The 13,378-nt window shown below is 47.1% G+C and overlaps 1 protein-coding gene across 1 annotated transcript in view; it reads right to left on the reverse strand.

Moving 5' to 3' along the window:
• Positions 1-403: 403 nt before the first annotated feature.
• LOC147668818 (lectin BRA-3-like) overlaps positions 404-13,378 on the reverse strand; it is a 61,860-nt gene continuing 48,885 nt past the window's right edge. The window contains exons 5-6 of the mRNA XM_086948430.1: positions 8,384-8,493; positions 404-732 (exon numbers count right to left, since the gene is read on the reverse strand). Of these exons, the coding sequence (XP_086804556.1) occupies positions 546-732; positions 8,384-8,493 (297 nt within the window). The 3' untranslated portion in view covers positions 404-545. The remainder of the gene's footprint in view (positions 733-8,383; positions 8,494-13,378) is intronic.

Here is a 13,378-nt window from a genome sequence, read left to right on the forward strand (position 1 = left end):
CTAAAATGTAGCAAAACTACAGTAAATTTTCAGTCTCAAGGACTGTGAAACTATTGCTTAGGAGGCCCTAGAATGCCACACCAAAGATAACACCCTTTCTTGTACTGCACTGTTTTGAATAATACTTCTTGAAGAACACCTTCTTATCATAAATGTTGTAAATTATTTAACTTACTGAAATGGGACTTTTCTTTCAAGTCCCCCCCCCCCCCCCCCTCTTCTTCATAGTTTACACTATCACCGGGTCTGGCCTTTAGAAGACTTTTCTTTCAGTTTTAAATTTTTTTTCATCTATTTACCTAAGATTGCATTAACTGTTTCTAAAAAAGGAAAATTCAAATAATAACATTCTGGAGATCTAGTTAAATAAAATCTTTCTCATATACAAGGGAATTACGCATCACTAATATTCAGATTTTGACAAAGTAACCCCTGTTGTCCCATGAGAATTGTGCAATCAGTCGCTGTAAGTAAATGTGAGCCATTGATTTTTTTTTAACATTAAATAGCTGAATTAAAAGTGACCCATTGTCTAACTCGGTATTTCACATTGGGAAATCCATCTTCCTGTCCTCCGCCTCTTTTTCGCAAATGAATTTGTACTTCTTATTACATCTGGCATCATTCCAGCGACTTGAAGCTCCTCCGCAATATGTTATAGAGCCCACTGTGGCGCAATCCTCTGCATTTCCAGAGTTATCAGAGTTATCAGGTTGATTACAGCTCCAAAATCTAAAAAAAAGGATCAAGAAATGTGTTCCAATTTTCGAAAATGTTTGTATATCTGCCTGACAGCCAGTGGTACCCTTTTCATCGACCTCAGAAGGATGAAGGGCTGTGTGAACCCAATGGGATGCAAACCTGTGGCCATGAGGTGAAACACAGGTTTGTGAAGGGAATGCATTAGACGTTCACTGACCCCCCAGACTGGACCACCTCTGACCAGGGCTTGAGCTGAAGGGGGCATTACATCTCCTGAGTACAAAAGATTATTTTTTTCGAGAAGTGCACCCTCGTGATTTAGATAAGTCAATCTTATTCTTTCTGTTGCCTGATTCGTCTGAGGTTTTGCTGCCCCAACAGTATTGCCACAGGAAACACTTGCAACCGCAAAAGGCAGCCATGTTATGTTATGTGGTACCTGCTATGTGATTCGTGTAATGTGTTTTGTTGTTCTGTTTTATGTGTCGTCTTTTATTGTGTTTCATTGTATTCCGCTATACTTTTCGACCACGCTTAGGATGTCATGTTATGTTTGGGTTTACACACCTCTAGGATGTCTCAGAGTGTGGAATTTGGAAAGAACTGACCAGCCGAGAGAGAGGAAGGAGGTAAAATCATGGAGGAAATTAGGAAAGGACCCCTGTTGATAGAGTGATCTTCCTCACAACGTCACTATAACACTTCACAGAGCACCGAGGAAAGCCTGAAGACATTTTTAGGCTCAGCCACATCCATCACCACAGAACTAACCCTGGGCCGTAGTTTGCACTACTACACACTTCGCAAAATGCTCGATGTAGCTTAGCAGCAATATCAACAATACTCACAAATGCTTTGATAAATCAATTTTACATGGTAAAATGCATATAACCAATTCACAAAAATGAACTGTAAATTATTAGGCATTGAGAGAGGTGAAGATTTTGGAGTCCCCCCTAACCTAGTGGGAGGACCAAGCAGATGCCTTGAACACAAAGAGCATAAACAAAAAACACATCTTGTTGAACTTCAGTGGTGGTCCCATCCTCTTAGGACCACCCCAAGCACAGTTATGGGCAAAAATACAATCCCAACCAAAGGCCCTGCAAAGCATTATGGGACGAGATTAGCAGTGGGCAGTGAATATTATGGTATCCAATATCAAAATAATTCTACAAAGAGCTGCAGTTCAACTAGTCATTTCTAGATTTCCCTCACGAGTCAAATGCAAATGCATTGAAATTATTCTTACATCAAGCTGCAGTTCCACTAGTCGTTACTAGATGTCCCTCACAAGTCAAATACAAAAGCATTGAAACCCTTTCATGAAGCTTATGAATTTGACCTCTGGATCATCACCTCAATTCCACAATTCTGAATAGCCCCCAAGACCTGGCTGTTGGAAAAAGCCTCCGGGACCTGCAAGATCCTGGTTAACCTATTTGGTGATTAGCCACGCTTTATAATCCTGATTGGATTGGAATGAAGAATGGTCTCCCTTGTTTAATATCAAGAGGGGATCCAGACAGGTCTGCATCCTGCTCCATTCCCTTTTTTCCTTTTCATCAATGGAGTGGATGGTGCACTGAAGGCTCTGAGGGCCAATTCGCGTATAGATGGTGGACGTTCAGTCTCAGGGCTTTTGAATGCAGATGACGCGATCCTAAGATGTTGGGATGCTCCCGGGCTGCAGAGACTCATAGACACTTTTGTGGACTTTATGGAGGCTAAGAAATTATTGATAAATATAGCTAAAACATTTACGATGACCTATGGTAGAAACAGCCAGAAGTGTAAATCATTTTTCATCAAGGGCTGTCCTATTGTAAAGCTCAATTAATTTTGCTACTTAGATATCCTTTTCACTAACAATGGTTTACCAATCAATCAGGGAATTGTAAGCGCGCTACTCACCCATGATGCTTTCAAGGTGCTGAGGTGGGGAGTCAGCAGATCTGTTTAGCCGAAGAGCCAGGTCTTGAGAGTCTTCCTGAAGGTGTTCAGGGAGGGGGCGTCTGATGTCTGCCGGTAACTCGTTCCAGGTCTTGGCTGCAATGTTAGAGAAGGATCTTCCGCCTGCTCTGGCTCTGTGGATGCGCAAGGTTTTGGCCAGTGCGAGGTTGGAAGATCGGAGGATTCTTTTGGGTAAGTGGAAGTTGATTCTGTCGTTGAGGTATTTGGGGCCGTTGTTGTGTAGGCATTTGTAGGCGTGAGTGAGGATTTTGAAAGTGACTCTCTTCTCCATGGGGCACCAGTGGAGACTTCGTAAGTGTTGACTGATGTGTTTGTGTCGGAGGATGCAGAGGACGAGACTGGCGGCGGTGTTCTGTATTGTCTGGAGTTTGCGGAGTAGGGACTTGTTGATGGCGGCGTAGAGTGCATTTCCATAGTCCAGTCTGCTGGTGATAAGTCAGTGGGTGACTGTCTTCCTTGACTCAGGGGGCTCCACTTGAAGGGCTTGCGGAGGATGCGTAGGGTGTTGAAGCAGCTGGAGGTGACGGCGTTGACCTGTCGGTTCATGGTAAGTGATGAGCCGAGTACGATGCCAAGGTTCTTGGCTTGGTCTGAGCGGGTAGGGAGGCTTCTGAGGGCGGTCTGCCAGCAGGTGCTGTCTCATGCAGAAGGGGAGGTACCGAGGACTTCTGTCTTCTCGGCGTTGAGCTTCAGACAGCTGTTGATCATCCACACTGCGACGTCTTGCATCCCTTTATGGAAGTTGAGTTTGGCAGTGGTGGGGTCCTTGGTGAGGGAGAGGATGAGCTGGGTATCGTCGGCGTAGGATACGATGTTGAAGCCGTGTTGTCGGACAATGGCTGCCAGGGGGGCCATGTAGATGTTGAAGAGGATGGGGCTCAGGGATGAACCCTGTGGGACACCGCAGGTGATTTTTGTGGGGTCGGAGAGGAAGGGTGGGAGTCTGATCCTTTGGCTTCTTCCAGTGAGGAATGATCGGATCCAGTTCAGTTGTATGCCTACGTCGTGTAGTCTGGAAACTAGTGTGCGGTGGGAGACAGTGTTGAAGGCCGCTAATAGGTCAAGTATGATGAGGGCTGCGGAGTGGCCTTGGTCCACGAAGGTGCGGATGTTGTCTGTGGCGGAGTGTAGGGTGGTCTCTGTGCTGTGAAGGGAGGAGCGAGATGGGCCGATAGTTCTTGAGGTTGGTGGGGTCAGCTGTGGGCTTCTTGAGCAGGGGTCTGACTTCTGCGCACTTCCAGTAATCTGGGAAGGTGCCTGTTTTGAAGGTGGTGTTGATGGTGCGTTGTAGTTTGGGTGCGTTGGCGACCGCAGCTCTGTGGTAGATGTAAGTGGGCAGGGGTCGAAGGGGGCCCCCAAGGGGATGCTTTTCATGGTTGATGCAGCGTCTTCGGCCGTAATCGGTGTCCAGTTGGAGATGGTGGGCTAGCTGGTGTTTCTGGGGGACTGGGGCCATCTGTGGCACCTGGTGGATGGTTGATGAATTTGTCGTAGAGGTTTTTGATCTTGAGGTGGAAATAGGTTCCAAGCTTGTCGCAGAGGTCTTGGGATGGGGTGAGGTCTGTGACTTCGCTGCATGGGTTGGTGAATTCTTGAATGACACTGAAAAGGTCTTTGGGGTTGGTGGGGTTGGCCAGAATTGTGTTGTGGATGAAGTTCCTCTTGGTGGCTCTGATCTGGTTGTGGTAGTCCATCATGACGTCCTTGCAGGTGGTGTGGTTTTCGGTTGTCTTGGTGTTTCCAGTTCTTCTCCAGGCGTCTGCAGGTGCGTTTGGCTTCTTGGAGAGCGGTGGTGAAACAGGCGGCTTTCCTAGGGGTGTTGTCTGTCAGGGTTGCGTACGGGGCGAGCGCCTCTGCGCAGTCAGAGATCCAGATGTGGAGTTCTCTAGCTACGTCGTTTGCGTCGGGAGCCCAGGTGTAGTTGTCTCGGGGGAGGGTGGAGTTCAGTTGCTCGTCAGAAACCTTGCTCTAGTTCCTTCGTGGTGGGTGTGGGGCTGGTTTAGGTGCCTTGGGTTTGTTGATGGTGAAGTGTACGCAGTGGTGGTAGGTCCATGGCGGCTGCCATGTGTGGCTGAAGTGGATGCTGTTTCCTGCCGCGAAGATGGGGTTGAGGGTGTCCTGCTCTGTGGGTCGGAGTGTTGACGAGTTCTTTAAGTCCAATGCTGTCGAGGTTGTCATGAAGGATAGTGGAGTTGGGGTCTCTGAGGTGGTCAAGGTGGAGGGTCACATCTCCAATAAGTATGTATTTAGTTGAGGAGATGGCTTGGGGTGCGATGAAGCCAGTGATGGTGGTGGCGAAGGGTGTTCGGGGACCGAGGGGGTCTGTAGACAAGGGTTCCTCGGAGTGTGGCTTTGGGGGTGGTCTGGATCTGGAAGCGCAGGTGTTTGGCGGAGGGGAAGGTCTCGCTTGAGGTGGTGAGGCGGAGGGTGCTCTTGTGGGCAATGGTGAGGCCCACTCCTGGGTTGTCGTGGTGGTCTTTCCTCTGGATCTTGTATCTGTCTGGGATGGCGGATGCGTTGGTCCAGGTCTATGTGAAGAAGGCGTTGTCGGGCGAGAGAGTGTCAAGTAGGTTCCAGATTTCCATGGCATTTTTGTGTACAGAGCATACTTTGAGGAGGATGCATTTTAGGGTGTCGCTGGTGCTGGTGTCAACAGTGTTGGTGCCTTGGGTGGGGGTGAGGGCCTGGCAGCAGTGGACGCAGGAGAACTGGCTGTGGGTCATGTTCGGTGAGGCCTGTTGGCATTCTCTAAATCTTCCAGGGTTGAGTGCGAGGAAGGTGGTGGTCTCATAGCGATGGTAGTGGGAGGTCCAGGGTTCCTGGCGCTGGCCGCGGTTGAGTCAGGGACAAGCACAGACGGGATTGCCTTTGGCGCGTCTGCTGCACGACCCCGCAGCGGCAGCCATTAAGTAAGGGAGGTGGGAGGGAGGAGAGACGGGAACGGGGGAATTCAGGGAGGGAATTCCGGGGGGGAGGGGCCGCAGGGGCAGCCGCGGTGAAAGGAACAAGCAGGCATGAGAAAATAAAAACAGTGGTGGAATTATAGCATGACACAGATGGGCACAATAACAGTGGCACAACAGGGAAAAATTAAGAAGAAAAAAACGGCTGAGTAAGGTTACGGTGGTTGAAGGCAGTTGGTCCCAGTTGGAGCGGGCAGCAGGAGCGGGTAGCAGCCTCGTACCTCTCAAGGAGGACGTCGGGGTCTGGAGGCAAGAGACAGCACACAGCAGAGCTGCAGGGAGAGAGTGGACTTAGACCGAGGGCTGGAGGTCTTACACTGTCTTACTGTTTATGGACTCAACATATTCAAAACGCTCGATCCAAAATTAGTACAGTGTGCGAGGGAATTTTTAGGTTCTCCTGTAAACTTGGCAGTTGGCCCATTAGGGAAATGATCAGAATTTACAAAACAAGAACCCTTTCTGCTGCGATGTATGGAGGGGGCTGGGAGGTTATTTATCTTGTTGTCTTCAGGTGGAAGAGAATGCTTTCCTTAGGCCCCTATTGTTTACCCCTGCCTCTACACCATCCACTATTGTGCTTAAGGAAGTGGGGCTAACCCGCTTGGGGGACTTGCTCCCGCTTAAGCTCAATTTACATTTGCACTCAATTTGGGCTAAAACTGAAACACCTTTTACAAAATTAATCAATATGGATTGTCTAGCGTTAGACCATGTCTTTAAAATACACTGGCTATCCTATATTAACAAGGTCTCTAAATCAATGTTTGATACCTCCATTCTCCAAGTCTCCTACAGAAATCCTGCTTTACACAAACATGAGGTTAAGGCCTCATTTCTATGTGCTATGAAAGAAAAGAGAGGCTCTTCTTGAGTCCAAAAATCAACAATTGTCTCTTATTTGTCAGGTACCTTTCCCGAGGGCCTCCTATGGTATCTTTCACGGGTGAGCAACACTCAACACTGCTTTTTTCTTACAAGGCTGCGGCTGGGCATAATATACCTCCTTGCTACCATCCCCATTTTGAATCATTGGCACAGGGGCCCAGTACCTTGCCCATGTGATGGCCTTTCGAAGCAGAGCACTCAGCACTGTACATTAGTCTGTTGTTTCTTTGACGATCCATGGAAAGTTTTCTTGAAACCAATCTTTGTTGAAAATAGTATCAGGGGTCATAATAGCTGTGTGCGATGGATCAGTCTACATGCTCCAAAATAGCCTGTTATATATGGAGTGTGATTCAAACCAGAAAAAGCATATCTAGTTACACATAAGTTTTGGCTGTTTTAGATGGTTCTCCCATTAATGCTGTGTATAGTTGTTTTTCATATTGCTGTAGCCTGCTGGGTGCAATTTGCGGACGATGTATCTTAGCCAAGCTGTTTATCATAATTGTATGATCACTACCCCGTCTTTTTAACCTGTTTTTATTTGTGTTGCTGGAGTAATTCTATGCTGGGGAAGCCACTTAGGTGCTATTTGTAGCTAACATTCTTTAGCTGAGCTGTCTAATACTATTGCATGATCACTACCCTGTCTTTTTAAACACATTTTTTTACTTCTGTTGTTGTAGCAATTTTATACTGCTTGTTCTTTTATGGTCCAATGAGATTGTGCTGAATAGAGTTTTGACTCAAATCGCCTGGAAGAGATTGCCCTATCTCATTGATATATCTGTCTGCCAATCCGCTGTTGTGTCAGGACTCTGCTAGACTTGTTCTCTCTGTTTTGTTCTCTTCTTCTCAGTCATTCCCACTCTTCTCTGATACTGACCATCTCCTTTCCCCTATCCTTATCCGTGCTCAATTTACCCCGGCAAATGTTTTCCTGAGCTTTGTGTTTGTGTGAAAAGTCTTTCGCAAGAATACAAAGCTCCACTTCTTCTCTTCCCTTTGTCATCTGCCACTTACAGTTCACACCTTCATTTCATTGACATTTCTGATTTGGGTACAATCTCCAGAATGCGACAAAATTCAGGAATTCAACCTGGGAGCAAATTGTGCACATCAGGACTTTAGCACAACCTGTTGAAATCAGAGTAGGCGAATGGGCCCATCTGCTCTTTGGTGACCCCAGTATGGTAAATAACTTCCCTTAGTAGTACATCATCTTCAAATCCAACACACTTCAATCAAAATGTGCCCCTAAATGTACATCAGGTAAATACCACCCCATTTGCAGTCAGTATTCTCTGGGTGTTTACAGGGTGCAGGCTGAATATGGAAACAAACCAAATTGTGGCACAATTGTATGTGATCCTTAGACTTTTTTCTATTTGTCTTCTTTCACAGGTGAAATTACATCTCTGATCTCTTGTTTCTGCTCAGCCATCTCCTATTTGGATGCAATTTCTAAAACTATGAATTCTAGCTTCTGAGTTTAACACATTTATTAAATCTGATGTATTCCTTTGTTCCTTCCATACTACCTTTCTTCACAATATCAATTTTGACAAATGTAATGATGCAAGAATGAGTCATATGATAGCTGATTGGATGTATATGTTCAAGGATAAATGACTGAGCATGTAAGATGGGTTATTGCTGGCACAAACTCACCAAGGACTGAAGACGCCCTTTTAGAAATAAGAGAGACCTACTGGCCTGGCCCATGCTTATTACCTTTAGTTAACACGTCGCTGTTCTAGATCCTGTGGTTTTTGGTAAGTAAAATAAGCTGAAAAAAGAAAACTATAATATTCAGAAATATAAATCATTAACTATTTGCTTGGAGGATGACTTACGCTTCAGATTGTAAACTGAGACCGTTCACCCACTTCCAAGCACCTTCTTGATCCCTGTCCGTCAGGCCAATCCAGAGGATATCCGTCTTTGTTGTGTTTGAGATGAAGAGCTGTAGGAGAGCAAAGGGAACAGGTTCTGCAAAAGATCACAAATCCCAGAGTACCTAGGGTATCCCTGACCTGTCTCAGCCACAGGTGGCCACTTTTGATGCTAGACAACTCATAGATTCAACGGAGCTGGGTGCACGCAAGGATTCTGAAAATATACTGAGCAAAACCCTCTGTATGGAAAATTGCTGGGTGTAACTGCGGAGCAGCAACCGCTCTCACTAGGATACACCTTAAATTCAATTTCTTTATGATTTGAGATCCATCAAAACACTGTTGGGCGCCTGCAGCCTGTCACCACCGCCAACTTTAGTAGACTGTGCCACAGTGTAAAAGCAGAGTAGTGTGCACTGCTTGCAGAGGTGCAAGCACATTTTGTGCTTCCTTTTATCCTGTCTTCAATCCTAGATTTGATAACATCGTCCCCTCTCTCCCTACACCATCTCCATACATCTTTTTATGAAAAGAGATTTGCTCAGCGTCAGCTGTAATGTACTTGTGTACTGAGTGAGGGTTGCCTGGACCATTACAATTTGTATTGAATAAATGTTGTGCTAAAAGATTTCTATCCCTTCTGCTACATTAGCTGTGTTTGTGAGTAGCTTGCACTTATGCTGCCTTTGATGTGCTTTTCCTGTGTGTGAGAGAAATGTACATCGCTTCTTCCTGTGCAGTACATGTTTGGAACTTGAGTGTATGTATATTGCTGCCATCTGTGAGGGAACAGTTCAGTTTGTGTATCAGAAGCTTGCACAGTTGCAGCATCCAGTGCTGGACTGATGTGCGGCTGAAGCCTTGTTACTACTGCAGTGTTAGTTCTCAGTAGGAGGGGATCTTTCACTGATGCTTCATGTACAGTGCATATCTCTGTACAGGGATAAGACATTTCTGCTGCTGTCTGTGGAAGCCCCTCCTACTGCTGCATGAGCTGCACCTGCTCTGTTTGTGCGAGGGAGCTTGCTCTACTCCTCTCAATGTTGAGGCTGTAAACTTGCATGGCCGCTGCCTGCCTCCAACGTACCTGTTGCTGTGCTTCTGAGCATGTGCGTGTGTGTGTGTATGTGTGTGTATATATGAGAAAGACAGCACTTCCAGCAACTTATTTTACTGTACATATTGTGCTGAGCAATTAAGTATGGGCGGAAAATCCGTTACGCTCGCGGATTTTGCGGATTTTCGGTAAATTCGCAATCCGCGAGATTTGCGAATTTCCCGCAAAATCCGCAAATTCGCACGCAGCGGATTTTTTTTTTCTTGGTGATACAATTTTGCAGCGCGCGGCGTTTATCATCGTTTGCCGAGTTATTTTTCTTGATATTTTGCGAGTGCTGCGCCATTTTGGATCTTGCTGCGGGATCCCGCGGGAATTTGGCAAGCGCAATTACGTAATCGCGGCTTACCAACTTTTACAGCGAGCGTTTGTCAACGCGAGTACGCCGTGATCACGTATCGCGGTACTTCGCAATTGCGAGCTTTGAGATGCGGCGAGGAGCAACAATCTCGCACACGCGAAAATATAAAATTTGCAATTCTGCACAAGAAATCCACCAGCAAGCAGCATAAACCTTCTTGAAATGATGATTTTTATCTGAATAACTCCTTAGGTTGACATTTGCCTGCACTTTTTTTGCGAGGAGTCCATTTTGGGGAGGGGGGGGGGGTGGGAGGAAGGAAGTGCCCCACAGTCTTCAACTTCCTGTTCCTGTCCAGCAGGCTCCTCCCAGTGCTTCGTCCATCTCCTGGCCACTTTTCATTTGGATCTGGAGCTGGAAGGATAACTTTTTGTGGATGCTGCTGGATATTTGGATTTGAGGCCTTTTTGACTTTCTTTGGATCACTTTTGGATTAGAAATTTCACAAGTAAGTTTGTTTGGGGCATTACAGTTGCTGCAAGTACAATTTTGGAATTTTCGATTTTTGGGCTGTTTTGGGGCCTTTTGCCCAGGGGTACTCAGTGGTGGGTGCACTGAGTCTTTCTGTGGGGTGTTTTGAATTTGAACATCATGGAGGGGCTGGGTGGCTTGGGATTGTGCTGATTTTTCTGTGATTTTCGTTTTTTTGGCCTGTTGTGGCCTTTTCACCCGGGGTAGTGAGTGGTGCATGTGCCTAGTCTTTCTGTGGGTTGTCTTGAATTTAAACATCATGGAGGGGCTGGATCATGGCATGGGATTGTGGTGATTTTTTCTGTGATTTTCGTTTTTTGGGCCTGTTGTAGATGGACAGGCCATGTGGTTGGGGGCCATTTTGAGTGCTGCTACAGGCCCTGGCCATGTGCTGTGATGGAGGGGGTCATTTTGAATGCAGGCAGTGTTCTCAGGCCTGCACCCATTTTGCCTAGCTTTCATCCATTATGCCCAGGGCCCAGGGGTAGTGAGTGGTGCATGTGCCTAGTCTTTCTGTGGGTTGTCTTGAATTTAAACATCATGGCATGGGATTGTGGTGATTTTCGTTTTTTGGGCCTGTTGTGGATGGACAGGCCATGTGGTTGGGGGCCATTTTGAGTGCTGCTACAGGCCCTGGCCATGTGCTGTGATGGAGGGGGCCATTTTGAATGTAGGGAGTGTTCTCAGGCCTGCACCCATTTTGCCTAGCTTTCATCCATTATGCCCAGGGCCCAGGGGTAGTGAGTGGTGCATGTGCCTAGTCTTTCTGTGGGTTGTCTTGAATTTAAACATCATGGCATGGGATTGTGGTGATTTTTCTGTGATTTTCGTTTTTTGGGCCTGTTGTGGATGGACAGGCCATGTGGTTGGGGGCCATTTTGAGTGCTGCTACAGGCCCTGGCCATGTGCTGTGATGAAGGGGGCCATTTTGAATGTAGGGAGTGTTCTCAGGCCTGCACCCATTTTGCCTAGCTTTCATCCATTATGCCCAGGGCCCAGGGGTAGTGAGTGGTGCATGTGCCTAGTCTTTCTGTGGGTTGTCTTGAATTTAAACATCATGGCATGGGATTGTGGTGATTTTTCTGTGGTTTTCGTTTTTTGGGCCTGTTGTGGATGGACAGGCCATGTAGTTGGGGGCCATTTTGAGTGCTGCTACAGGCCCTGCCCATGTGCTGTGATGGAGGGGGCCATTTTGAATGTAGGGAGTGTTCTCAGGCCTGCACCCATTTTGCCTAGCTTTCATCCATTATGCCCAGGGCCCAGGGGTAGTGAGTGGTGCATGTGCCTAGTCTTTCTGTGGGTTGTCTTGAATTTAAACATCATGGCATGGGATTGTGGTGATTTTTCTGTGATTTTCGTTTTTTGGGCCTGTTGTGGATGGACAGGCCATGTGGTTGGGGGCCATTTTGAGTGCTGCTACAGGCCCTGGCCATGTGCTGTGATGGAGGGGGCCATTTTGATTGTAGGGAGTGTTCTCAGGCCTGCACCCATTTTGCCTAGCTTTCATCCATTATGCCCAGGGCCCAGGGGTAGTGAGTGGTGTATGTGCCTAGTCTTTCTGTGGGTTGTCTTGAATTTAAACATCATGGCATGGGATTGTGGTGATTTTTCTGTGATTTTCGTGTTTTTGGGCCTGTTGTGGATGGACAGGCCATGTGGTTGGGGGCCATTTTGAGTGCTGCTACAGGCCCTGGCCATGTGCTGTGATGGAGGGGGCCATTTTGAATGTAGGGAGTGTTCTTAGGCCTGCACCCATTTTGCCTAGCTTTCATCCATTATGCCCAGGGCCCAGGGGTAGTGAGTGGTGCATGTGCCTAGTCTTTCTGTGGGTTGTCTTGAATTTAAACATCATGGCATGGGATTGTGGTGATTTTTCTGTCATTTTCGTTTTTTTGGCCTGTTGTGGCCTTTTCACCCGGGGTAGTGAGTGGTGCATGTGCCTAGTCTTTCTGTGGGTTGTCTTGAATTTAAACATCATGGAGGGGCTGGATCATGGCATGGGATTGTGGTGATTTTTCTGTGATTTTCGTTTTTTGGGCCTGTTGTGGATGGACAGGCCATGCGGTTGGGGGCCATTTTGAGTGCTGCTACAGGCCCTGGCCATGTGCTGTGATGGAGGGGGCCATTTTGAATGTAGGGAGTGTTCTCAGGCCTGCACCCATTTTGCCTAGCTTTCATCCATTATGCCCAGGGCCCAGGGGTAGTGAGTGGTGCATGTGCCTAGTCTTTCTGTCGGTTGTCTTGAATTTAAACATCATGGCATGGGATTGTGGTGATTTTTCTGTGATTTTCGTGTTTTTGGCCTGTTGTGGCCTTTTCACCCGGGGTAGTGAGTGGTGCATATGCCTAGTCTTTCTGTGGGTTGTCTTGAATTTAAACATCATGGAGGGGCTAGATCATGGCATGGGATTGTGGTGATTTTTCTGTGATTTTCGTTTTTTGGGCCTGTTGTAGATGGACAGGCCATGTGGTTGGGGGCCATTTTGAGTGCTGCTACATGCCCTGGCCATGTGCTGTGATGGAGGGGGCCATTTTGAATGCAGGCAGTGTTCTCAAGCCTGCACCCATTTTGCCTAGCTTTCATCCATTATGCCCAGGGCCCAGGGGTAGTGAGTGGTGCATGTGCCTAGTCTTTCTGTGGGTTGTCTTGAATTTAAACATCATGGCATGGGATTGTGCTGATTTTTCTGTGATTTTCGTTTTTTGGGCCTGTTGTGGATGGACAGGCCATGTGGTTGGGGGGCATTTTGAGTGCTGCTACAGGCCCTGGCAATGTGCTGTGATGGAGGGGGCCATTTTGAATGCAGGCAGTGTTCTCAGGCCTGCACCCATTTTGCCTAGCTTTCATCCATTATACCCAGGGCCCAGGGGTAGTGAGTGGTGCATGTGCCTAGTCTTTCTGTGGGTTGTCTTGAATTTAAACATCATGGCATGGGATTCTGCTGATTTTTCTGTGATTTTCGTTTTTTGGGCCTGTTGTTGTGGCCTTTTCACCAGGGGTAGT

Source organism: Lissotriton vulgaris, unplaced genomic scaffold (genome assembly GCF_964263255.1).
Source record: "Lissotriton vulgaris unplaced genomic scaffold, aLisVul1.2 SCAFFOLD_5683, whole genome shotgun sequence".
NCBI classification, from domain to species: Eukaryota; Metazoa; Chordata; class Amphibia; order Caudata; family Salamandridae; genus Lissotriton; species Lissotriton vulgaris.